This window comes from Hesperophylax consimilis, chromosome 27 (assembly GCF_061612785.1).
Source record: "Hesperophylax consimilis isolate HC1 chromosome 27, BYU_Hcon_1.0, whole genome shotgun sequence".
In the NCBI taxonomy this organism is placed as follows: Eukaryota; Metazoa; Arthropoda; class Insecta; order Trichoptera; family Limnephilidae; genus Hesperophylax; species Hesperophylax consimilis.
Window position 1 is genome coordinate 22,908,016 of NC_142862.1, and position 27,747 is coordinate 22,935,762.

Below are 27,747 nucleotides of genomic sequence, written 5' to 3' on the forward strand. Positions count from 1 at the left end.
TGCACAAAATAGTCAATATGTTTATAGGGTTTGTTTTATTCCCTCTAAGATATGAAATTTATTTTTAAAACAAAAAGTTTTACATTGTTTTATTCTTTATTATTAGAGATCAAAGAAATGTTCTTAAGACCATTGTATCAGTTAGAACTTGTTTGCATGGAAGCTATTCCAAAAATCTATCAATTATACAAAATTACTCACGGACAATCTGCATTATGCTTTTATGGCTTTTTCCATATATTACTCAGTTATAGCCTACTAAATCTCCTTCCCCTACCCATTTTATCTATATAAACATTCTCCAACATCATGTTATTATGTGGATTCTTCGTATGAACAATTCAGTCAACACGCACCCAAATAAACAATTCAACCTTCAATTTGGGAGGCGGGTACGGGCACTGCCGCCCCGGGAATCAACACCTCTGTCATAGGTCACCTCTGGTGGTTCGCTTCTTTTGGTGACTTAAGAGAGGTGGTCGGATTCACAGGGGTGAGGATTGTCCAGGTCTTGGTGACGGGTGCATCCGTGCAGCAGCTGTGGGATAGATGAATTCAGCCGTCATTCCTGATCTTCATATTCTTACCCACCCCTCATACCTTTTTCCTTCTCCGAACTTCGTCTTAAAAAGACCCCCCACACCAAAGGAATGCCAAATTTGAGAGTGAAATGGAAAAAAAAATTACATATCTACTTAACGTCCATGCCATCGGTGATATTTTTTCAAATATTGCAAAATACATTGTTTATTTTCTTATCGCAAGATATTATCAACCAAAAAAAAAGTTGCTTGTTTTCATTTACGATTAAAATTTGCTTTAAAAACCCACAAATGTTTTCTGCTACAAAAATAGTTTTTGTTCCGAAAATGAGATTTTCGGAAAAATTTTAACCCATTCGTTCCGAGCGGCTACAATTTAGGGCGGCTATCTTAGAAGGCCTTCTCCCCGGTCCACCATTATTTAAGCCTCTCGACAAAATGTTTAATTTTTTAAATTAAAAAAAATAGTTTATATTAAAAAATAATTTTGTCATTTTGACTACGTCATTAAATTCAGGCCAAGTTCGCACAGCAATTAATTTAGTTGCTGTGGTCAGTTTCAGTAAAAATAATTTTGGATGGGACGTGTTAATGGCACTGGTGTCTCATTGGGGGTCTCGTATTCAAGTTAATTTTAATTGAGTTTCAACACATCATAATCTATATTTACTTTTGTTCAGATGAACGTGAGCCAGTATTGAGTAATATGACAGTTCCTGGGCTGGGCTACATGCACGTTGAACACTGCGCCAAACCGACAGACTTCTGCTACGCTTTCTGGAGTCAGGGAAAGGAACCGGGCGATATATCCATCCTCGGACAAGGTGAGAAAACTCAAATATATACATATAATAAAATAAAATACCTTTTGTTTTAAAACCACGAGTTTTTAATAATTTTTATAACCGACCAGTTTCGCTTTACTCAAGCATCTTCAGGGTACAAATTATTACCGAGTAACTCGTGGTTTTAAAACAAAAAGTATTTTATTTTATTAAATATGTTAAACCACAAAGTGACTGCTTTCTACAATAAAATCAAATATATACATACTAATAAAGGTGGTATAAATTTTATACAATTGATAAACAACCGCGTATGTGAAAAACTTACTAATAAATTAAAATTGTATTATATTATTAGTTTTGTAGATTTGAAATTTCAAATCAAATCTTGAGAATATCAAATTTCGGGATTTTCTCAAGGTATTAAATCTGCTATATATTTCTTCTTTTTGAAAATGTCGTAAACACAATTAACATTTTTAGAAACTAGATAAAATTATCTTCTAGACTTTTGAAAAATTTTATAGTATACGAAATTTTGAAAATACATTAATTTTATTTAGAGAATCAGCAAGAAAACTGTTACCTCACTTTATATCTCGTTCATACAATAAAAAAAATATTTTAATATTTCCCAGAGAATAAACCTAAGAAAATTGACATCATGAATAAACAATTTAAATATTGATTTCTTGGATTTATGTGTACTTATATGTGCATAAGGCATTCATGTTAATAAAAACCATCGTTTTCACGGAATTTTTTTTAAGAAATTCATGCGAGAACGGTCAATTAAAAAATAATATGTCAGAAATAACCTAACTTTTCTAGACGGGAACCTTGGGTGTCACACAGCGAAAATGCAAGTTGTCAGGTCTTTCGCAGTCATTTAAAAACAATTTTTATTAGTAAGTGTTCGAAACAGAAATTATACAGTCTTTATTCAATGTGCAACTAAAACACCGTTTAACGGTTGGGAAATGTTTTTTTATTAGAAAGGTCATTATTTTTAGACCGGCTGGTGGCCTAGGGATCCAAAGCGTCAGGTTCCCATCCGGGCGTTGTGGGTTATGAAGGAATTAAAATATTGCAGGCTATTTTTAATGTAAGAAAATTTTGTCTTTCTATTTAAAAAGAAAAAAAGTTAAAGTTAATTAGTCTCCATATCGACATGGATCAATAAAAAAAATAATATTTCTCTTAACTATTGGATTATGAAACTAAATATGGTAGATTATATATTAATTAACACATTATCTGGTAGGACAGTACAATTTACAAAAAACAATTAAGTTATGACGACAAATAGAATCAGATTATGCGGCCACACACCAAGAGTTAAATTTCAAATCCAGAACTGTGTTTTGTCATCATTATGAAATTTTCATTTTGAGAAATGGGATGGCGATGCATGATGTCAGGCAAGTTTAAGAGAGATAGAGCGTGTACAAAATGGGCTACCAAGTACCAAAGTCAGTGGCTAGTGGTTTCCATTTCCGGTGTGTATTGTCTATTCAGTGGAACTAGCCATTATTAATTTATTATTTTGTTTGCAGGTTGCTGGGAGTCTTCAGATATCCAGGAGGCATGCTCCAAGGAGGCGTGTACCTCGGAGCGCCCCCCTCCTCGAGCACGCCCCACCACCAAGTTCTGCTGCTGCAGGGCCGACCTGTGCAATGCCCAGCCACTGTCCCCACCGCTCAATACAGGTCAGTGTGTCCAATGGAATTTATATAATAGGCTATCTCCGCAAGACAATGTCTTACCTCCAACACCGCGCCTGACCGCATTGCCCATGTGTAAAACGAGAACTCGAAACGAGGCTTAGTAGCAATTCAAAGTGCTCTGGTGACATTCTCATGCACAATTTATACTCCTGATGATCTTCCCCTTCTAATTCTTTAAGGATCATTGCAGACAATCTCAAGAAGATCTGCGCCCCATCCAATTCCTAATCCACAGTTTTTGCTTTTTATTATTTAGTTCATCTTCCAACAATTCTAATACATCTTGGTATAAGAGACCTAATATTTATCGAGAACATGAACCCGCATCGTCTGTATCAATTTTCGCAGCATTCCGTTTCAATTGTTGTACTGTCCCATTGTCTTATCCTCTGCAGTCGAGACTACACACAGAGCTGGGATGAACAATATTGTCCTGTCTTCTGTATTGTCCACGTGTGAAGTCGGCATTAAAATACTAGATTAGTCAGTTGGGTATCTTCCGTCTTTGTTTTCATGCATATTTTCATTATTCTCCAGCTTGCTTGACCTACCAATAATCAAAACGCCTCCCTCCTTTTTCTTGCTCTAGAAGTTTTTAAAATCAAAACACCCAGTTGACTTCGTCTTTCCTTCACAGCCATCCCATCGACGGAAGAATCCTGGACGCCCTTGATCAGCGTGGACCCCTCGCCGCACTTCCTGGGCGGTGCCACCTTGATTGGCGTGGTGGCAGCATTCCTCGGGGCTCTCGTCATCGCTGCCCTGCTGCTGACGCTGTGTTGCCGGCTGGGCAAGTCCGCCCACAGCACGCTGGACCCTGGTAATTTATACTATTTACATGTTTCTTAGTAACTACAATGAACATTAAGTAATAACTGAAAACTTCTGGCTTAGGGCAGGTTCAAATTCTCCCAAATTTTGTTTATTGTTTTTATCTACGTATCTCTTTCGTTTCCCCTTACAATGTTTCTGAAATTAGGACTCAATATAGATTCAAATATATACATTTCCGACTTTGGCACTAACCTTTTTAGTTCCTTGACTGGCTTTTTTTTAAATATCTTCATCTGTATTCAGAGGAAAGTTGCTAGTATTATCAAAAAAATTACTAAGAAATCGACAAATATCAGTAAAAATTCTAAAAAAATAAATATCTCAACAGGTGTCGCACAGGGGTCAATTTTAGGGCCAACCCTTTATATTATATATGTTTCAATTATGAGTAGATTGTTTTCCTTCGTTAAACATTTGGTGTATGCAGACGATTCGGCACTCGTAATATCACAACCAAGACCTGATTACTGCAATGAACCTTATGCAGCTTGATTTCAATGCCATACTGATATGGCCTCATGACTCGGGCCTCATAATAAATGCTAAAAAATCTAAAATCATGCACATAAGATCTGCACACGCCAGATATAATGAAACGCATTCGCTACATACACACGCATTTGAATGTTTGTAAACGTTTCCGGACTATAGTAAGTAAGATTTATAAAATAAAATATAAGTACCTTAAAGTTAATCTACTCATCTCTGGCCGAATCCACTATCCGATATGGAATTACGTCTTGGGGACATTCATGTAAAACAAATATAAGCTATATACGAACGTTACAAAACTCCATTATTAAATTATTAATCCATAAATACACAAATGCACACAGAAGTAACATCAAAAATAATGTACAAGTCTTTGAATGTTAGAGGATTATTGTTGTATAATATCATAAGTAAACAAATTATATCGTCGGATTCCTTGTAAAGGGTGATTTTTTAAGAGCTTGATAACTTTTTTTTAAAAAAAAACGCATAAAATTTGCAAAATCTCATCGGTTCTTTATTTGAAACGTTAGATTGGTCCATGACATTTACTTTTTGAAGATAATTTCATTTAAATGTTGACCGCGGCTGCGTCTTAGGTGGTCCATTCGGAAAGTCCAATTTTGGGCAACTTTTTCGAGCATTTCGGCCGGAATAGCCCGAATTTCTTCGGAAATGTTGTCTTCCAAAGCTGGAATAGTTGCTGGCTTATTTCTGTAGACTTTAGACTTGACGTAGCCCCACAAAAAATAGTCTAAAGGCGTCAAATCGCATGATCTTGGTGGCCAACTTACCGGTCCATTTCTTGAGATGAATTGTTCTCCGAAGTTTTCCCTCAAAATGGCCATAGAATCGCGAGCTGTGTGGCATGTAGCGCCATCTTGTTGAAACCACATGTCAACCAAGTTCAGTTCTTCCATTTTTGGCAACAAAAAGTTTGTTAGCATCGAACGATAGCGATCGCCATTCACCGTAACGTTGCGTCCAACAGCATCTTTGAAAAAATACGGTCCAATGATTCCACCAGCGTACAAACCACACCAAACAGTGCATTTTTCGGGATGCATGGGCAGTTCTTGAACGGCTTCTGGTTGCTCTTCACTCCAAATGCGGCAATTTTGCTTATTTACGTAGCCATTCAACCAGAAATGAGCCTCATCGCTGAACAAAATTTGTCGATAAAAAAGCGGATTTTCTGCCAACTTTTCTAGGGCCCATTCACTGAAAATTCGACGTTGTGGCAGATCGTTCGGCTTCAGTTCTTGCACGAGCTGTATTTTATACGGTTTTACACCAAGATCTTTGCGTAAAATCTTCCATGTGGTCGAATAACACAAACCCAATTGCTGCGAACGGCGACGAATCGACATTTCACGGTCTTCAGCAACACTCTCAGAAACAGACGCAATACGCACTGTACGCATTCGTGTGGTTGGTTTAATGTCCAATAAAGTAAACTGAGTGCGAAACTTGGTCACAATCGCATTAATTGTTTGCTCACTTGGTCGATTATGTAGACCATAAATCGGACGTAAAGCGCGAAACACATTTCGAACCGAACACTGATTTTGGTAATAAAATTCAATGATTTGCAAGCGTTGCTCGTTAGTAAGTCTATTCATGATGAAATGTCAAAGCATACTGAGCATCTTTCTCTTTGACACCATGTCTGAAATCCCACGTGATCTGTCAAATACTAATGCATGAAAATCCTAACCTCAAAAAAATCACGCTTTATAAGGAAAGAGTCTACCATAAACCTAACACAAGATTCACTCAAAATGATGGATTAGTAGTTCCGAAATGTACCAATAAGTCTGGAGAATGAACTCTAATCTACATTGTGCCCAAGATATATAATAATCTACCAATTTCAATAAAAAAATAATACCTTATACACCACTAAAGTCAAATATAATCTAAGAAAATGTCTATTGGCCTACTGAGGCCCTTGTATAGCTTATTGGAATTCACAATGGAACTATGTATGTTAACCCTTCCTTATCTGTGGTGTGTATTTACTACACATTGCTTCTAATAACTTTAAAAACTCCATAAATATAATAAATTCTGAGTTCAGATTTTAGGTATTCCTCCGTTATACATTTATGCACTGAATTAAAAAATAATATTTTACATAGTTTTCAAATTCAATTAATTATCATAGTTTTTTGTTAAAAATCTGGAACAAATACACCAATACAATCAACCGTGTGATACTAATACGCGAAGAGTGTGCGAGGAAATGACACGCTATTGATGTCCCGCTTTAATTCGCTATGCGGGAACATGAGACATCCACACTTCTGCAATTGTAGTTTTGATTTAGACCATCGATACCTACGACCGCACAGTTGTGTTTGTGCCAGCCGCCAGTCGCGCCGCTAGCCAGTTGGCCGCGAACCGTCGTTAGATGTGGACCTCTCGCACGTTTCTTTAGCATCTGCCGATGGTTTTTTCATGTTTTCAGCAATTAAATTACAATTATTATCACTTTTGATATAAAATATGATAAACATAATCGATTAGCTATGAATATTCTTATTTTTCCGATATTAAATCGCTTATTTTGAGATGTGTATTGACTACACAGCACCGGAACGCGTGTATTTTTTTAGCACAGTAAGGGAAAGGTTAAATATGGATATTCTTTCGATGTGATTGTTTCAATTGTACTTGTCTGATATATGTATAACGCTTATACTGCAACCATATTTTTATTTTATATTTTTATTTTTTCTATTCTGTTATATTAACTTAACCAAAACAAATTTAGACAAACTGCAAAAGCAGTTTAGCAGGTTTAAATTGTAAAATAAAAAAAAAAATGCTAAAACTGTTTCATCTTAAAATATCTGTACAAATTTAATGATTTTGGTAAGAAAGGTTTGAAACTATGATATCAATGCAACTAATTGTCAATAGATGTCTCTAATCTCATTTTGATTCATCTATAGAGCAACAATAACTCACAATGAATAACAGCTTGTGACCAAGACGTCTCTTTCTGTATTATTGTATCGGAAATGATTGAAATAATAAAAGTGATTGAACAGTCACAATCTGTTACAACCCTTTAGTTAACAAAAAATCATTGGGGACTTCTGGCCATCTATATAACTGCTTCATCTCATACCAATCTGCAGTCTCCCTCCAATTCAATTCTAATGTTGTATTAGCCTCCATTCTGTCAATGTTAAGGTCTCCCAGAAGTCAGTACCTTCATAAAGCTACGCAAGTATCCAATACTCTACGATTCAGGTATATTGGCGACTGCCATACATCTACACGGAGATTGGTACACGTATTTGACATTTTGTCAACTCGTCAGCGATGTCATTTTCAGGTTGTCGCCACTCATGTAATTGAGTCATAAAATATGGTGTCACTTACGTCAGACATTTTGTCACAGTGGCTTTGATATCTTAATTAGCAGGCGGTTGGAATAATCTGGACCCCGACCTTGAGGTTGCCACTTTATTTATTATCCTCGACAGATAACGCCATCTGTGGTTAACCTAATAGACTAATCTAGTGCCATCTATGGGTGAGCTCATTCACTAATATCAAGGATTATTTATTTATTTATTTAACGCCCAGAGGGCTTTAACATGGTTGGTAGTATACATAATTTTAATTTGACAGATACTTTAAAAGTTACAAAAAAAAATTACATTTGATAAAAGCTATGCAACAAGTCATACAAACACAAGAAACAAAAACAGAAAATTACAGCTATTTGTAGGTTTACATGATGTGTTTAGGAGTATTGTTGAAATAAATTTTTTAAATGATCCACAAAACTTGCCAAGTTGGTATTGAATATGTCAACATCACCAAGTAATGATTTCCCATGGTGTGAAGTCGTTGTATCGGAGAGTGGGCAATGTAGTTACGCTTATGTGTGCTGCTGTAGAATATTGTATTTTGTCGTATTGTTACTGTGGGTGTATGTATGTTTATAAGTTGCAGGAGTTCACAACAGTCGAATTTAGAGTTAAGTATTTTGAATAAGAATGTTAAATCGTTTATTTTACGTCTATCTTCTAATGTATGTATTTTTAGAGTATTTAATAAGAAATTGTATTTTAAGTCTTCGACAGGGATATTTAATTTAAAATTTATAAAACGTAGAAATTTTTTTTGTATTCACTCAATGTTGTTAATGTGAATTTTGTAAGATGGAGACCAAACTACTGAGTTATATTCAATTAGACTTCTTACTAGAGATACGTATAATAGTTTAATGGCTTGTAAAGAATTAAAGTTTTTAGTTGTTCTTAATACGAAGCCTAGTGTTTTCATATCTTTGTTCACAATTTGATGGACATGATTGGTGATACTTAGTTTTTCATCCAAAATAATTCCAAGATCTCTCATTTCCGTGACTCTTTCTAAAGCTATGTTATTGATGGAATATTCGAATAAAACAGGATTTTTGTTTCTGAAGAAAGTCAAGGATATTACAGAACTGACTTAAGAAGGACACCACATGAGCATCGAATACTTGTGAACGAAGGGTCAAAGATTGAAGAAAGTATGAAAAATCACTTATGCCGCTACCCGAGAATTTGCTGATGTTAATTATTATCAAGGCGATCCACTACGTAGTAATTTAAAATAATGTGTTTTTGGTTTGAAAATTTGGTTGCCTAGAAATGTTTCAGATGCTTTAATTGAATACTGCGAGTAGGTGCTGTGCATCTTGGACTTTGAAATAATCGAGTATTTTTTAGAGTCTTTTTATAAGCCCAGAAAAAAATAATGTATAGGCCTATGAAAACTGCTTTAGTTCAAAATCTCCTACTTACGAATCCATTTACTAGATCCATCTACTAGTGATACTAGAACCAAAGGACATAATTTCTTACAAATCCCTTTCGCTAAAACAACTTTTGGCCAGAGAAATTTTAGATATTTTGCAACAAGGCTATATAATGCTCTCCCACTAGCCATTAGACTGAACGAATTTTTTTTGAAATATAAAACAGACATCAAGTCTTGGATCATCAGCCAAGACAGATCCATGATCAAAAATTTTATAAAAATCCCTACATAAGTATGTACTCCAACTAGATGCTGATTAACAAATTTATCATTTATTATTATTATTTATTATTTTGTATCTTTTTCACAATGTCATTTAATGTAATGAAATATTTTATGTATCAAAAAATATGTAAACATTAATTCATGTATCTAATACGTCTGTCTCGACACAGGTTTATCCTAGTGAGACAGACTTCGAAAAAAAAACCTGTAAAAAAAAAAAAAAAAATTCGGTTATGGGTTTTATTGTATAATGTGGCAAATTAAGTTATTTATAAAATGATTGTAAAAAAATTAAATATTTGTGCCTGAACATCCACAAAATAAAATAAAAGGCACTTTTTGGCCATGTTTTATTCTTGCATAAATCAAAACAGGCGGATGGTGTTAAGCGGGAATTTAAGCCTTATCGCCATCTACGTAAGGTGTGTTATTGAGAGCGGCTCGATTAAAAATATTACACGACGTAGTGCATCGCCTTAAAATAAATATTTATTTTGTTTTATTTCTAGATATGGAACATGGAAACACCCAAGAAGCTGGAGGGCCAGGTTTCTCCTGCAGTGCCACCTGCGTGGATAACCTCAAACTACACGACAATATAGGTAATTCATTATAATACTAATTGGAAATGTTGTATTAGGTTAGGTTAATTTTGAACAACATTATAAATGTGGCATTAAGTAAACCAACCTTCATGGTTTATATAATTGACATGTTTGTGCGTATATCTCAGCCCTTGTGGACTTTTGTAATGATAATAATTTGTAAAATGTGTCGTCATTCAGCATACTATTTTATGACACTACATTTACCGACATTAAACTCGGGTAGAAATAAATATGTCTAAAATCGTACGGCACATTCATCTGGACTTTTTCATTTAAAGGAGGAGAGATTGTGGAGGTCTTTTTTTAATGTATCCCAACTGTCAACTGGAACCCGAAGTGTGGGAATGGAAGAAGATTCTTTCAGGTACTTTCCCACCTTCCTCTTCTCCATCTCCTTCCCCTCACATATCCCAACAGTTGGTAGCAATTGGGACTCTTGTGTGGTATTCACATAAAAAATAAGGCAGGGAAGTCACCACACATGGTTCAAACCATTTCAAATGGTTTACAGTACAGATGTAATAAAATATTTTTCTTTGGGTGTGTATTTACTGCTTACGAATGTTTTTTAAGGAAAACAATAAGTGCCTTGCTGATAAATGCGTTCTAACACTACACTACTGACAAACAACCATTAATCTACATATTCTAAATGGCCGTTTATCAGCCGTGCAACATCCAAAATATGCCCATAAGCAAGGGGGTAAATATATAGGGTTTTCCAATAAGAGGTGTTATTTTGAATAGCCCGCTATTTCGGTAGATATTACTTTTGAAGCTGTCATTTTTTGACATTTGACAAGTAGAAACTACGCCATTAATAAAAATGGAACGATACACGCTTCAACAACGCATTGAAATAATCAAAATTTCATGAAAAGGATATGGTCCTGTAGGCGTGGTCGTGGTGGTCATTTGACTGATGTTATTTTTCACTATTAACGGCATACCTTCCTCTTTATAATGAAATAAACATTCGATCATTTATATTAAAAAATGGCATTTTTCTTGGAATATCAAAATAACACCTCTTATTGGAAAAACCTGTATAAAAGCAGATTAAGATTTGATTACTATCAGCAACAAAGCTTGCTATCGAAATTATGCTTCGTATAAATTGTCTAATTTCTTAAATATATCAATATCCCCACCGGCATGACCATTGGTAAGTTTGTCCCGCAGGTCGGCAGTTAAAACAGTCTGTGCTGTTGGTGACTGAGGTAACCAGAGAGTTATATTAACGGTTTATATAATTTCAGGCGAGGGGAGGCATGCTAAAGTGTGGCGCGGCTCTTTGGGCGGCGTCCCAGTGGCAGTCAAAGCCCTGCCGTCCTCCCGAGTAGCCCTCTGGTCACGCGAGAGGGAACTCTACTGCCTGCCGCACATGGGACACCCTAATCTACTGGCCTACCTCGGTAACATTAAATTAATAACTTTCCTTGAAGACTTTGAGCATCACGGTACATTGAGGTCGTCTTCTACAGTGAAAAATGTATCATATTTATTATATTAGACCACGCTGAATACAGAATTTAACAGATTTAAGCCATCAAAATGTTGATTTTAGCGGCCAACTGTAAAGTGTGCAACGCCATGGGACATTCACGGCGGAACTGCAGCACTACCATTCAAATTATGAATTGTACTGTGTTTGAATTACGGGACACTATTGCATATATTTTACCAGTGTTCATTTTGAAAGTTCATAAATTTGTAACTTTTAGAGATATCGAAATTTTACCATATTTAAATTTATTAATATGTAGTAATTCATTCCATCCATCACTGTGGTACACAATCAATTAAATTATATTTTGACTATCTGTCTAATTCCAGGTTGTGACACCCGTCCGACTCTGGAGGGCAGCTCGGAGCACCTGCTGGTGCTTCAGCTGGCCCCGCTGGGCTCGCTGCGCCAGTACCTGGCTGCGCACACTCTCCACTGGGACACCTACACCAAGATGGCGCTCGGAGTCGCCTCCGCTCTGGCACACCTGCACACTCACATCGACCGGAACGGTAATACATACTCTGCTACTTTGCCAGATGCTCGTTTTGACCTATGATGGCACTATCAAACTTATTGGGTAACTTGTGAAATAAAAAAATGTATGGCCGCATCCAGGAAACTCTCTTGGACTGTAGGTGAAAGTTTTCTGCAGTCACAATACTCTTCTAAAAAGTGGTTGTGAACTCTGTAGCAGACCTAGATCTTTTAAACTGCCGGAGTTCTGTCTCCCTCGGAAAAATGCAACCTCACTGAACTGCATCCGGTACAGTCACATTCGCTGTACGTTTATGATGCCTAAAGTTGTATGAATTGTATGAATGAGGTTAAATACAAACAACAGAGCACAACGTAGGACCATGTACCTTTTCCCAGAGGCACACCTGTGCTGAATCAAGGGATGCCATCGACCGGCTACATAACCTAAGCATTCCCCTTTCACCATGCAAAGAAGAAAAGTACTTGAGAATGCTTAGATAGTTTGAACATGTAGTGCAGATGGACGTAGAAAAGAGTGTTAAGCAAATATATGATGCAAAAGTGGATGTATGAATAAGTCAGGAAGATATTAACACAATTGAAGAGCTGGATGCTGTAACAACTTATTGCACACCATCGCCTTTTAGGTATCTCCAATTCCTTCTTTATCTGCTGTGTAAATATTGCTTCTGCAGGCTTCACAGACGGAGCTGAAAGCAATAGTTAATACACTAATGCACTAAAATAAGTTACAAGTGAATATGTAGGTATATACTCTGCATTTCAAGACAGCTATGAACTCGTTTTACTCATAAGTTGTCATTACATGCAGCTCCTCAATTGAGCAACTCAAATACTTAAATTGTGTATTGTAAGATTAGGTACAATATAAGAGTATGAGATGATGTATAAATGAGAATAAAATAAGGAGCGTTTGTCAAGACAGAGTTGTTTTGCAGTCCACCTTCTCTGCCTGACCCTTCGGAGACGGGGCTATTGGGAAAATACAATTTTTGGTATTGATCCGTTTATTTTTAATTAATTCCAGATCAGTACAAACCGTGCATCGTTCACCGCGACGTGAACTCCTCGAACGTGGTGGTGCGCGCAGACCTGAGCTGCTGCCTCGCAGATCTGGGACTAGCCATGGCACTGCCGGATACTCCCAGGGCGGTGCAGCAGCATCGGATTCAGGAGGTACTCCATCGTCAACAAATCTCAATGAAACATTGAACGGAAAAAGACACCATTCTGTAACGGTTCTTCATAGGGGGACAATAGCGTCGATCCCCTCTATATGTTCCCAAATCCTACTAAAAGAGAAAAACAGTTGAAGTTTTGTTTTCATCAAAATTAACCACTCAGAACATTAGAACGTCAAAAGACGTAAATATGATAATAGCGGTCAAGACATTAGAACGTCTTTTCACGTAAATGCGCGAGATTTTACAAAAATCGATTTATTTCCATCACTAGTATACGGATTGCCATGATTTAAAAAACAGAGTATCGATAATGAATAACACTACGCGTCTGTGTTCAAGAATATCTATGGAAAGTAGAGGTGCATTATCTAAGGCGATTGGATCTGTCATCTTGTTCGTTCATAATTTATTGCGTTTCTAAATAATTTATTAAAAATATTTTAGTTTGGACGGTTAATATTTTGAGGTGACTAATAGTTTCTAATTATATTTCTTCAATATATAAAGTGTTATTTCTTTATGATACTCAGAAAAAAGTACATTTTTCACAGCTTTGAAATAATGGTAAGCGATTTTTAGATATTTTTGACGTTTTCATAAAATGTATATTTAGAAACGCAAATATTTACGTATTACAACACAATGCGATAGTGAATTTCATAATCTTTCCAAAACATTTTTTAAAATGAGGCTACGTTTCCCAAAACGTGAGTTATGAAGCTTTTAGCAAAACTCGTAAATAACACAAAAATTATCACGTTTTGACAGTTCTCAAAGCAACACATAGTAAATAATAGTCTTTGTCTGAGAGGTTAATGAATTATAACAATTGATATTTGCAGAAATATAATACAAAAATTATTTCAGATTATTTTCAAGCTCGAAATTAGAATACATAGTTCCTATGGATGAACTTCTCCAACGAACTGCTCCGCGATCTTCCTTTTAGAATACACAAAACTCAAGCTCAACCTCTGAAGCCGCTGAACATATAGGCCATGTGCACAGCGCAGACAGTGGTTGTCACTGAGTTTTTTGGCTTGAAATTATCTGTTTTTATGTGCATTTGGATTCTTTTCGTAGGGATTCCGTCCTACCACACATGCGAATCTCGTCAACCAATGTTTTGACTGTAATCAACTGAACATAAGCAAAAAGGTTTTATTCAAAAGATTGTGTGTAAAGAGATCATAATTATCATTTGATCTTAAGCGCTTTTGATCGTAAATTACCATTTGATCGAAAACTGTCTATTTATATAAATAAAAATATAAATTTTCATTTGTTCAAAATCTTAAATCTCCTAAAGTTCTTCACTGATTGCTTTGAAATTGTGAAACAACGTTGCATTCTAATACGCGTGTTTATACCTATATTATAGAAAAGAATTATGTAAAAAATGCTTTTTTAAAACTAGCCATCTGTTGGACGTAAAACATACGGATGTAGCAACACGCGATCGTTTCACAGACAGACTGAGCCATAGCAACGCGTGGCGGGGGGTACAGCTAGTTTTCTCATAAAATAAATGGCTACACATAAATCGTATGACATCTTTTTTCTTCAACATGACACACAGACACTATAATTTGCTTATTATTCGCCTACGATCATTTTGCTTACGATCTGTTTGCTTAAGATTATTTGAGAGTTTGATTACAATCATTTTACCTGTAACCGCGAATCTCATTTTGGGACAGACTTTTAAATCCCCTTGTGAGAATTATTAGACGGTTTGTTAGTTTCTGGCGGAAATCACGCGCGTTCAAAATAAATTCAATGAATTTCGCGATTTATTATTAGCGCATTATGTTGTGTTGCGCTTCCTCCTTCTTTAGAACCTAATTTTCGCAATTGTCTTGCAAGATATTGCTTTATTTTTATTATTCTATATTATAAATTTGTATACATCCATAGACATTTTCATATATTTTGTATTTAGACGTATGATTAAGTGCGTGACTTTTCTGTGAACTTTTTGTTTGTGGAATTTAACATATTATTATGCTTCAGATAGTTAGATTATACTTAAAAAATGCCGGTCCCCACCATCGAAGAAATGCTCGAGCCGCTACTGCAACTGGGAATCCAATCCAAATCCTCGTGTCTTACCGGGACAATTTTGAATAATACTCTACCAATTGAGCTTTGAGACACAATTATTCAAAATTTTCTCGAACTGTTTTCCTCAAATATGGGAATTAATTGCCAAAGATCTCCTGGCAGTGATAAAATGCAGCATTTCTGATCTGACAATCCTGTTATCATCTCCATTTCATTTCCCATCAATAATAATATATATTTGTTTATATTTCTAGGCTGGAACCCTTCGCTACCTGTCCCCTGAAGCGCTGGAAGGCGCTTTGGACTTGCGTAGATGTGATGCGGCCCTTCGAGCGGTGGATGTGTACGCTTTGGCCCTCGTGCTGTGGGAGCTGCTGTCCCGCTGCGGCCCGGCGCACTCGCAGCCCGGGGCGCCCGACTACGCGCCCCCGTACCATGCTCAAGTCGGTAAGGCACCAGGGACCTTTCGTCTTACGATGATGCTGTTGAAAATTACTGAAATTGGCAGCCTTATGTCGTATGGCCTTTTAATCACACTGGAAAACTAAAACTAACTAACCACAAACCAAGAAAAGGATAGATATGCCCTAATCCAAAATCTGAGTAACATTTTGATATCTGGAGGGTTCCAGCATTTCTTGAAAAAACCAGTTGTACTCTGACCACCATCAAGAGCTACCTAGTCTAAGAGTCTGACCAGACCCTGGGTAGAAAATTAAAGAGCGAACCTTACGGTAACGGTTTGCAACGCAGTCCATTGTGGGACTTTCTGCGCAGGGTCTGAATGTTCGTTTTCTTACCTAATCGTCCTTTGTACTATCAAATCGGGCTGCCTAACTAAATATTGTAATAAAATATTAAATTTCAGAAACAATACGAATTTGTTTGGTTCGATATGGGATTCTCAAGTACTTTATTACGAAGAGAGCAATTCATTGTAAAAAGGACTACATAGTAGGTAATTCGTAAACAGATTTTATTTTTGAAGACCACATAGTGTTAGTACAATGTGAGTTGCCTGTAAGCTGTTAGATTCATTTATGGACAAGTCATTGAAAAGGACACTTTCTTGATCTGTGTAACTAACTATCAAACGGTTCTACCACCAGGATACTCAGGGTATTCTAAGAAGATAGACTTCAGGAACTAATATTTCCAATGTTAAAAGAAAAAATGGAAATGGGTTGACTTGATTGACACCGTCTGGCGCCAGTGAGATTATGGTATTATATTCCCAAATGGGGTATGTTGTGAAGATGAAGGTAGTGGGAAGGGGAAGAAGATGAGAAATAGGAAGGTGGGGAAGTACCTGGCTATTCAAATCTGATCACCAAACATGGCTACAGATATATCAATTCTGAATATGGTTTTTTACCAGGGCGATACTGAAAGTATCTACGACTCTGGAATGTTGTGCAAGTATATATTTTATTATTTTAAATGATTTTTAATATATATTTTATTATTTTAAATGATTAAATTGTGAAATAACACAAAGTTAATCAAATAAAAGTTACTTGAACATATTGAAATTTGAAACTGCAAACTTGGTCCTAGGATCGTGACCACGAAGGTCGTGAAAGCACTAGATTATGGAACGCTGTATTATCGCAAACCAAAGTTGCTGTATCAGACGTGCGATACATCCGCGTATGAATGCCGTATCATATGTATGTTATGATTGCGTGCAGAGTTAATAACCGTGCGTATCTATTTGCAGGAGAGCAGCCCACCTTGGAGCAGATGCAGCTGGTGGTGGCGCGGAGGAAGGCCAGGCCGCTGTTCTCGCCGCGGCTGATCAACACGCGAGGAGCCCGACTCGCCAGGGACACCTGCGAAGACTGCTGGGATCACGATGCTGAAGCTAGGTGCGTTACCAAGTCTCCTGCATTCAAATAACACTGTCTGATTGACAATCCATTGTTAACAGACCGACTACCATCTCTAATGATGCAATGTGGGCATGCTGAATCTGTTCTACAGGTATTTTGATGGAGCTTTAAAAAGCTAGCAGCATTGATCCGCTGTGCACCGGTGCATGTTCGTGAAACTCGACGTATACGAACAGAACACCCGTTCACAGTTGACGTTGGCTTCATGAGAACGGACCGCTTCTTCGATTTGTTTTTACCGGCATCTGTTTTTCCTCCTTCATATAATCCGGGCCTCTTCAAGACCGGCACCAGTGGAACGCCGATGGGTCTCTGGAGAACATGCAAGCATTCTAATATTATCATTTTTAGAATAATTTGCGATGCAATTTTGACCTTAATGCTTCGAAAAATGTATGGAAAACAAAACTGGCATCATCGCTTGGGCTAATGAAACTTCTGATTCAAATTTTTGAATTTTATGAATGGCTCCTCCGAAGGCTTAAAAAATATTTTTCTATTTAATCTAACCTTCAACATGTTAATAAAACTCTTCCTGCAGCCCCTACCTTAACCTGCCTGATAGCGCTGCCCAACCGGATGGTGATAAAGCTCCCTGCCTTTACACCATATAGAGAGGAGTGCTCTTGTGAGGTGTCAAATAAAAATAAAAAAATAAATTAAAAAATCCCTACTTGATATCGAGATACGGCAACACCAAGTCAACTTGAACAACCGGTTGTGTCAGCCCATATCTCCTGCCATTTCTCTCGTACAAGCATTCCTGGCTGCACAACCCCTGTCTTCGCCTAATAGCTTCAATAATTTAATAAGTAGTGATTTGTAATTTAGTATTTAGTTTTCTTAAAAAAATCTTCGGTGAATTCAAAGTGAACATTATTTTATTAACAAGCACCATTCTATATCAGGTAACTGGAATGCAGATTATCACAGTACCATGTTTTCCGTATTTCAACCTCACATATTATATATTAACCTAACACTCTCACATCTTTATCCAACCCCTACCAATCTCATTTTATTTGCTAGCATTTCTACAAGGTTTTATGTATTAACGCGGTCAATTTTTGATTCGTCTAGGTTGACGGCAGTTTGCGTGGTGGAGCGTCTGAGTGAACTGAGGAACCTGAAGCCGGCACCCTCTCCCACCATTAACAGCAATGACCTGAGGCCGCCCAACTCTCACGGTAACTCTAACAAAGCAGCATATTTCGAGTACAACACTGATCAAACAAATTAAATTCAAATATGTGATGTGCCTTTGAACGATCTTGAGAAATAATCATTCACCAAGTATTTTCTAGACAGGACGTGTGGTGATAATCTGGCATGTAAATAGCACAGACCATCAGGGAATATTTTAAATCCCTATGAAAAAAATGGATTGATCAATGAATTCACTCTGCAGGAGAAGACAACTTAAACCAGCCACCAAAATACATATGAACAGAAAGACTCACCAGAAAATAGCACTTGCAATTAAGTTCTTCTCCTTGGTCTTCAGATTCGGTGGCAGAGGGCAGATCAGCACAAAATATATTTGAGTTCGCACTATGAGATTATAAGATCAACCAGCTCTCAAGAGAGTAGAATTATTAATGATCGTGAATCAGCACATTGTAATAATAAGCACTGCACATTATTGTGACAAAAAAATATTTCAATCATTTTTGTCTTAAATAGACCTCTTTTGACAAATGATACAATCCGGATGAATCCAACTGATCAATGCAAAAGGTGTCGGTAATCCGTTACCATTCACCTGCAGAGCAAAATCCATCCAAAAATGACCAGAGATGTCTCCTTTGTCCATTATATATATTAAAAATTAATTAATTCACACTAATTTTAAATTAAATTTTAAATCGACTGCTTCCCCAACGTGTAAATTTTAAAATTAACACCCGAATTCTTGAAAAAAAGAATGTGCATTATCTAGCAGTCGAAAGATCGAAAAAAGCCTTGCTTTTTAACTTTTGTTGGTCTGCACGGAGCAAACTTGTCTTCCAACAAGTTCGTTCAAACGCTAGTGAGCTTTGTGAAGATCATTATTTTCAAACACGAAATTGAGGCAGACTTTATCATTCAGTCATCAAGGTGGCTTATCGATAAAAGTAACAATTGATAAAAAGCTTTCATTTCTTTCTAACGAAACAACTACGTCACACAACAAATTACGGCAACCCTTTTGCCACAAAATGAACGATCTTCCCTGGTTTCGCGTATTTTAGAAGCTTTTACAGTAACATCAAGTTGGGTTGTTAAGTTCATCTCTGTATCTTGTTTGTATGACGCGATGCTTTTCAGGTTGGCTATTAGCCGATAAATGAAATTATGGGATTTGTGCGATATCTTTGTGCTCTGTTGTATTGTAGGGAACTTGCATTCCATATGTAGGCTTTGGAAGCATAAGCATCGGAATTGGATGGGGAGTTGTATTATGAAATTACTCTTAGGTGGTGTTATTTTTAGATTGTAGGTACATATAAGAGGGCTAATCCATTGTTATATTACACCAATGCAAATAATATATGTTTTTTGTTGATAATTTCAGATGCAACTTCGAATTCACACAGTCCCAGCTCCATTGAAGATAAAAACTCCAACGTTATATCCTCCGCCAATCTGCCGAATGGCAATCCCGCCACCATCTTCGACTTTCAATCTCTGCAGCCCTTGCAGCCTCATCAAGGAAGGAATCCGTGCCTCGAACGCAACCTCGCATCTGCCGGTCCCGGAGACCGCCTGATCGATAAATCCCTTAAAGACATGCCATCGAATTCATCATCATCTTCTACAAACGGTTACGGAACTAATGACTTCATTCGCATGGAGCAATCCATATCAGGTAGCAACCTACGCAACCAACCGCAAGACTTTTCAAGAAATGAGTCAAATCAAGCGACGAACGTTGTCAGGAATTCTAATCGGTTGTACACCAATTCAAATACTACGAATTTGATCAATCTCGATCCGATTCACGACGATATTGTAACTAACGAGTTTAGAACGCTTGTACGACCAGTTACGCCAATCGGCTATGTGCAGAATGATGTTAGCAATAGCGACGCCAATTCGTCAGTCGCAAATGGAGAATGCAGTCACAGTCATATGGTAAAACAAACTAATTTAAAAATGGAACAGAACGGTACACGATGGAGCGCTCGTAATTTCAAACGATTGCTCGATTCCAAAGTTTTCAAGAAACGCAACCGACAGAATCGACCTCTCGAAACTGAGGTTAATTTGATTGTAGCTAACGGTAAACCGATCAATACTTCCAACGGCAGGATCAAAACTTCTGTTATTTTGAACGATACAAACGGTAAGGTTAATTGTGATGATTTTAGATTGAATTTCGGTAGGAATACGGAAGTTTTGATCGTCGATCGACCTTCTAGCTTGCCGGGTATCGATGCTGTTAGCATGTCTGAAGATAGCTCTGCTTTGAATCCCGAAACGTGGAAAAATCTTCAAAATTTTACCGATACTAATACTTGTACGCTTTCACCACCTAATCAAACACTCTCTATCGCTAATGTTTCCCGGCAAAATAGGACTGACGATAATGTGGTGGTCGGTTTTAGGGAATTGCCGAGCAGTTCGAGGATCACGAATTGTGTCAAAAACCAGAATCAGGTGTTTGCTGTCATAGTGCCTAGGTCCAATTATAATGGAGTCTGTAACGACGTGAATAGTAAAGATTTCGAGACTGCGGATTGGAAATATAGAAATGGTAAAGCTTTATTATCGACCCGAACGAATAACGTGGAACACAATAAAAAGGTTGAGAATAGGTTGGTGAAAGCGAACGACGAATCTCGAGACGTTTCGTCATCAAGCAGGAGCGATTCAACTAAACTGATTACCAGTGATTCAACTAAATCAAACGGGATCGCCACAACGAAACGTCACAGTTGCGACGAAAAGATTTTCTCCACCGACAATAAATTGTATAATGTCAACAGCAAACGGAATCGTCCATCAAACGATTCGAAATGTACGCCAAATAGAAACTCATACAGCGGGGAATTCGAAGTAGGAAATTTCTGCGTTTATAATAATGAAGACGGTGATGGTTATGACCCGAGTAATATGGTTGATTATTCTAGTAATAGTGAGGACGAGCATATGCTTCTACTATCAGAAAATGATGGGTCAAAGATCACCATGCGACAGAGAATTGATGCGAAACCTAACGAAGGCAAAAACAAGAAGAAATCCAAACAAAATCTCAATTCACACACCACAGACGGAAGTTTGTCGAAGATAACTGCTGGCAGCTTCACTAGCCTCTGTAACAAGTATGGACCAAAAGGAAAGTATGAGAATTTTGAAAATGAAAGCAGTGAACATTTACTAGAACCGAGTAGTCAAGATCCATTTGTGAATTCCGGAAATTCTTTACAAGATATTCGTCGAAAGAGTTCCATTATCGATAGAAACGACGTGTCTGTTATCAATCTCGTAAGAAATGGATCGAGTCTATCTTTGTGTCGGAAAGAAATCGACAATACTAGTTTCATCGATCTGGATTGCAAGGAGAACGGAATTAATAGTCTGTCAGACAACACGATAAATGAAAAAATAAATTCAGAAGGCCTCGTTTGTTTGAATGGTGCCAATTACTTGTTAAATAAACTGAGCGACAGTGATGACGATGACGATGCCACGTTACGCGACGACGTATTCACAAATGAGAGAATCGCTCGTCCGTTGAGCATCAAGCAAAACCTCTCGCGGCAGCACTCTTTAGAACTTGTCAGTGAGCTGTTTTCTTCGTCCGCTGATCTGACGAGGAGGAAGGACCCGGCTGATAGGATTAAGACCCCGGGGGACGTGCCCCCTTCGGTCCGGAGGGTCAGAGGGAGCTCCGGGGGCCCGAGGATCAAAAGAACCTCATCGGCCAAGGAGAAGACTAAATCCACGTCTGCGAATAGACTCAGTTTGTATGATGATAGAATGATGTTTGGCAATAGTCTCTGATTTAATAAGGTATCTATTATTTAGTACGGTAGAATGCTGTTCATCATCAGTTATTCTAAAACCAGTCCTGAAAAGTTAATTATTGTGTTTTTGAATGCCAGTCACTGAAATATGTGAGTAATCTAATATTTGTTCATTTGTTTTCTATTGTGGCAGTTATTTTATGCCAGTCGTCTGAAACGTGAGTTAATTTTATGCCAGTCATCTAAAATGTGAGTTACTTTTATGCCAGTCATCTGAAAAGTCAGTTATATTTAAGCCAGTCATATAAAACAACAGTTTTTTATGTCTATTATCTGAAAGTAATTTATTTTGGGCAAGTATTCCGAAATATAGTGTGCGTTTTATTTTTAATATTTGGCATTCTACTGTAAGCTTAGGTTATAATTGAACACAAAAATATGTGGATATTATGTATAAATGATGTACATAGAAAATAACCGCTTTTGAAGCTTGTAGCTATTTCGTACTAAAAGCAATGATTTTTAAATCAAACCTGTTAAGTAAATTGTTACTAAAATAATTATACGTTTTCATTATTTTCGTTTTGTAAAAACGTTGAAGTTTTCTTAGTCAAAATTGAGTCATAGCAAATATTAATTAAATTGTTTAGCGTTAAATTAAAAGTATATGTTTTGCTTTCTTAAAATGCGATCTTTCAATGTGCCGTCGACAACCTTATGACAGCTGTGATACAATTTTTAGACGGGTTAACAGAGCGGTTGATACACTCAACATTGCCTCTCTGAAATACCATAATTCAGTATTGAAAAGTTGTTTGAAATGACTTTAGACATTTTTAGTGAACTGATCTGAATATGACGTACACAAATTGGGTATTTCGTAGTCCCACAGCTTTGTCAATGGTTAAATTGATGACGCACTGAAAGTTCGTTCCTTCTGACAAGTCTTTGTGTTTTGTTTAAGAATGCTGCACATTTGAAATGTGATATTTTTTACGAAGTGTGCTGGGGCGATACTCGACATATCTCGAAAGATTAAATGGATATCGGTAGAGGTTTAAATAAAAAAAATACTAATTTTTATTGTTAAACAATAATATAATTCGGGGGAATAACAATCAATTATGTATAAATTACCTGTCGTTAATTTGGCAGGTTTTTTATCTTCATAAGTTGCGTAAACTTTATATGTGCGTAATGCTCACGTTGCTTATTTTTATTCTAGGATTCAAATAATGAATTAATTAATTATTACTGTACTTGTGGATAATAGAAACAAAAGATACATATGGAAGGTTCCATGATATTTCATCAAAATGAAAACCTATTTAACCTAGTTTTTGTTTCATCACTTTTCATGACTTCATATCACTTTTTGGAGGTGTGTTGAATTGTCATTTTGATGACATACCTGGTCACCTGTATGGAAGAGTACCGAGTGTTGCCTTGCTATTAGAGGCGCGCGTTCCACATGGAGACATAAGCACTGCCTACCCTACCCCAAGAACTACATTTTCAAAAAATAACACTGCTTATTGACGCATTGCCATACTCGTGTCAAAAGCAGAAACTAAGTATGCAAAATGACGCACATGTCACATTCAAATGTGGACAAAATTCTACACAAAAAGTGTGCATGTGTATGCGATGTGCATTCAAGGAAAGAGTCATTTCTGTTAGTGTCGTAAAAGGCAGTGCCTCTCGGTTTAAATCGCCAATGTAGCAATCAGTGCCATCTGTTGGTACTTCTATTAATTAGTACAACAATGAAATGATTGTCATATTTTAGTGTTGGCTTTTATTGAATTATAGAAATTTAGCATATTATCCAGTAATTGGCTTTAATACGTGTAAATGAAGTGATTATTTGGATTTTCGATGCGGCTGTAATTTAAATGAAATATCGACTAAAGCCGGCAGTTTAGCTATTCTTGGCGAATGCTTACCAAGTAAATGGTTAATCCTACTGTCCACCCCACTGCTTGATACGACCAAACTGCACTTGACTCGATGCTGATGAAAGTAATGCATTTGGTATGTAGGTTAAAACAAAGGTGGGACGCCGCCGCGAGTATACATTCGATTTTCAGAAGCACGGGTGAACGATGTTGTCGACACGCATCATACGCACGGTTTCATACTAACAATGATTCATGACCTATCTTGTTTGTTTCTGTTATCTACGATTGTACCCTTGTAAGTGTGTAGTGTTTCGTTTTAGATTCGGCTTACTATAATGCTGAATATAATTTTTTTTAATTTACACGTGATTGTAAATTGTATACAGAACAATTATAATAATATTGTCTAGACTTATTGTAATTTTATTGCTTTTTAAATACGTGCATCTATTTGAATTTAACTTTTGTTTTCGGTAATGAATGAATTCAAGGAAGCGGAAATTAACTCACTTCCTGACATCCGATCGAGCTGAAATTCGGCAGGTAGACTCGTTGTCGATGACAATGAATTCTATCATCCTTTTGGTGGCAATCATATACGCATTTCTCTGAAATTGGATGCCATTACGGCAGTTAATATACTAAATAAATGTCAGTCCTGCTCAGTTGGGATTTAGTGCAGTTGTCAGCGCGGTTAACTCCAGACCCCGGGGAGGAAGTTTCAATCCTCATTCAACCAAAAAATTCTTTGAAATGGGCTACTAGCTAGCCCATGAGATGACGCAACTAGTTCGAATATTAAAAATAGTAAAAACCAATGTTTTTTTTACAACTTTTTAACGTAATATTGGACAGATCCAAATTTAAAATGCAATAATGTTGTTAATCTAGCTTAAATTGTTTGTGAAACTATATTGCATAATCTCTCGTGGTGTAGAAGTCTGCAGGAATTGATTTTTTTTTCAAAAATATATTTACTAAATATTTTGTTTGAGGATGGCTAGTGAAATTTGCAATCATAATAAATTTATATATTCAATTCTAGTGTTTTATGTAAAATATACATAATATTGGTTACTCTTTTGTGAAGTTGATTGTTAACACTGTAATTTTAACTCGCCCAAAAATTTCTCGACCCGTTCCAGCTTTTGATCAAATGCGTCGGGATATCGAGCGTGACAGCACGGCCGTTATGCTCGACGGGTGATAAATATTTGATCAAACGCTGAAACGGGCCGAGAATCTATTTTTAATGTAACGGGACATGTATAAGTGTCGAAAATTCTAAATAGCGCTAATCTTCGATCAAATGTGATGAAAGAGCTCATCATGCAAAATAACATTTGAAATGTAATTAGTAACGTTTTTTTTATAATTTTCTGAAATTTTGTATACATTTATATATTCTGGAATCGGTCAAGTATTACAACCAATGCCCTACAGAGTAAGCTCTTAAAATTAAGTTTTTATTATTTTTACGATAATATTTTCTGTTGCTTTTTTTATATTTGTGTATTATGATTGTCATCAGTTAAGTATTTTTTACAGCACGGCTGACGCGAATTTCACACATAGATCAACTTTAATGAACAATTTAACCTTGAAATAATAAAATCAACAACAATTTTTTCATTTAATAATAATTATTCAGGCTCGAATGACCGATTTTGCGGACGGAAACACACCGTCGCACGGCGGAAATGCAATAGGAATGGGAAGTTTGGATATGCTGACTTACCTTTTTCTATTCTTCCACGGTTTTCTATCTTTTGCGCTGGTTCATACACAAGCTCAGGCTCTTCTAAAGAAATGACCAGCAGGCTTTGGTTGCTTGAGGGAATACCAACAGATCCCTTGATTCAGTCCACTTGTGCGCGAGAATGGGGCTGTCTTGTTCCTGACAGTTTATGGGATATTGTAGATAGACAGTTAAAGCGCTTTATTGAAGTGAAAGTTTTTTTTGCCACAGATAGCTGTCAAGAGCTTTACCTGGAGAAGAGATTTAGGAAAATTGTTGAGTGCCTTGTGACAAACCACAAATGGCTCACAGAGAGGTTCACAGAGGGGGTTTTAATGGCAGAAATAGGCAACTCACGTGATGAAGGATATTCAACAATTCTTGGGAAAATATGCCTCGTGCTGTTGAATTGGAGAAGGAATGAATTTGTGGGGGGGATTCAATGTGCAGGATTTCATGGAGAAGGAAAATGAATGTCTTGTTGACAACCCATTATCCATGCATTTCAATAACACACTCAAAAACGTTTAGGAAACAATGATAGCTAATCAGATAATTGGAAAAAACTACCTTTATATTCAACACATGATATAATTATAATTTTGCTTAGAAAAACGGTTTGAGTTGAGTTGAAAAAATCGTCCTGTCAACAACGTTTGATTACGGAGCCCCCTTTGTCGACCGTGTCGAAAATAAAAAGCCATCGTGAGCTCGCGCATTGTGGTGAAATTTTGTGATTTGTGTATGAACCAGCGCAAAAGAAAAACCGTTGAAGAATAGAAAAAGGTAACAATTATTTTTATAAGCAATAATTGTTCGCCTGAAACACTCATCCACATTGAAAAAATCTCCTGATAAAAAATACATGACGCCAACGGGACTATTAATGTATTTTTTATCAGGAGATTTTTTCAATGTGGATGAGTGTTTCAGGCGAACAATTATTGCTTATAAAAATAATTGTTATCCTTTGTGCTATGCATAAATAAAATCTTGTCTTAAAAACATTAATTTATCAAAAAAAAATAATAATTAGAAAAAGGTAAGTCGGCATATCCGAATTTTCCACTCCTATCAATTCCGCGGTGCGACGGTGCTTTTCCATCCCCAACAATGATATTTAAAAAAAATAAATAATCGAAAATACCAAATATTTACATTGTACTCTCAAATCGGCGGCCATTTAATGTTGATTTTTTTTTATTTTTTTACACAATTTTTTTAAAGCTGCAAGCATTTTTTATATTAGCCTTTTACGATCCTAATATTATTGAAACATATTCTTACGATTATTATAAATAATTTTCTATAATAAAGTTATTCTTTCTCTGTAAACCACTGTATGGCCGATACACTGAATAGAGATAATCCCTAGAAGTGAATTTTGAATTAATTTCACCAGGAGTAAGGAAACATGTACCTTACTTTGGGAATACAGACACGCCCACAACACGCTTCTATATCTTTATCTCGTCAGTGACTGTATGGCTGACACTTCTAGGCTATACGGAAGGTTTTTCAGTGGTTTTAGGAGGGTCTGGCTAGTCTTATTAGGTCACTAAAACTAGAGAAGCCATTTTAATTAAGTGTTGCACACCGGGACGATGTTAAAATATTGTCGAGTCGTATATCGATCGTCCAGTTCAGTAGTCGAATTCACGAATAAAAGCCAATATCTGGTAAGACGGTTGTCGCCAACGTCACCCAGCGTGACGTCAACGCTGTCGAATTCACGAATAAAAGCCAATATCTGGTAAGACGGTTGTCGCCAATGTCACCCAGCGTGACGTCAACGCTGTCGAATTCACGAATAAAAGCCAATATCTGGTAAGACGGTTGTCGCCAACGTCACCCAGCGTGACGTCAACGCTGTCGAATTCACGAATAAAAGCCAATATCTGGTAAGACGGTTGTCGCCAACGTCACCCAGCGTGACGTCAACGCTGTCGAATTCACGAATAAAAAAAAGCC

The 27,747-nt window shown here is 36.8% G+C and overlaps 1 protein-coding gene across 1 annotated transcript in view; it reads left to right on the forward strand.

The window, feature by feature from the left end:
• The window catches only part of LOC149410786 (uncharacterized), a 32,296-nt gene extending 4,562 nt beyond the window's left edge, over positions 1–27,734 (forward strand). Inside the window, exons 3-13 of the mRNA XM_089648339.1 lie at positions 1,223–1,366; positions 2,884–3,036; positions 3,692–3,874; positions 9,942–10,034; positions 11,300–11,455; positions 11,877–12,059; positions 13,076–13,224; positions 15,551–15,743; positions 17,017–17,164; positions 18,269–18,375; positions 19,743–27,734. Of these exons, the coding sequence (XP_089504465.1) occupies positions 1,223–1,366; positions 2,884–3,036; positions 3,692–3,874; positions 9,942–10,034; positions 11,300–11,455; positions 11,877–12,059; positions 13,076–13,224; positions 15,551–15,743; positions 17,017–17,164; positions 18,269–18,375; positions 19,743–22,174 (3,941 nt within the window). The 3' untranslated portion in view covers positions 22,175–27,734. The remainder of the gene's footprint in view (positions 1–1,222; positions 1,367–2,883; positions 3,037–3,691; positions 3,875–9,941; positions 10,035–11,299; positions 11,456–11,876; positions 12,060–13,075; positions 13,225–15,550; positions 15,744–17,016; positions 17,165–18,268; positions 18,376–19,742) is intronic.
• Positions 27,735–27,747: the final 13 nt, after the last annotated feature.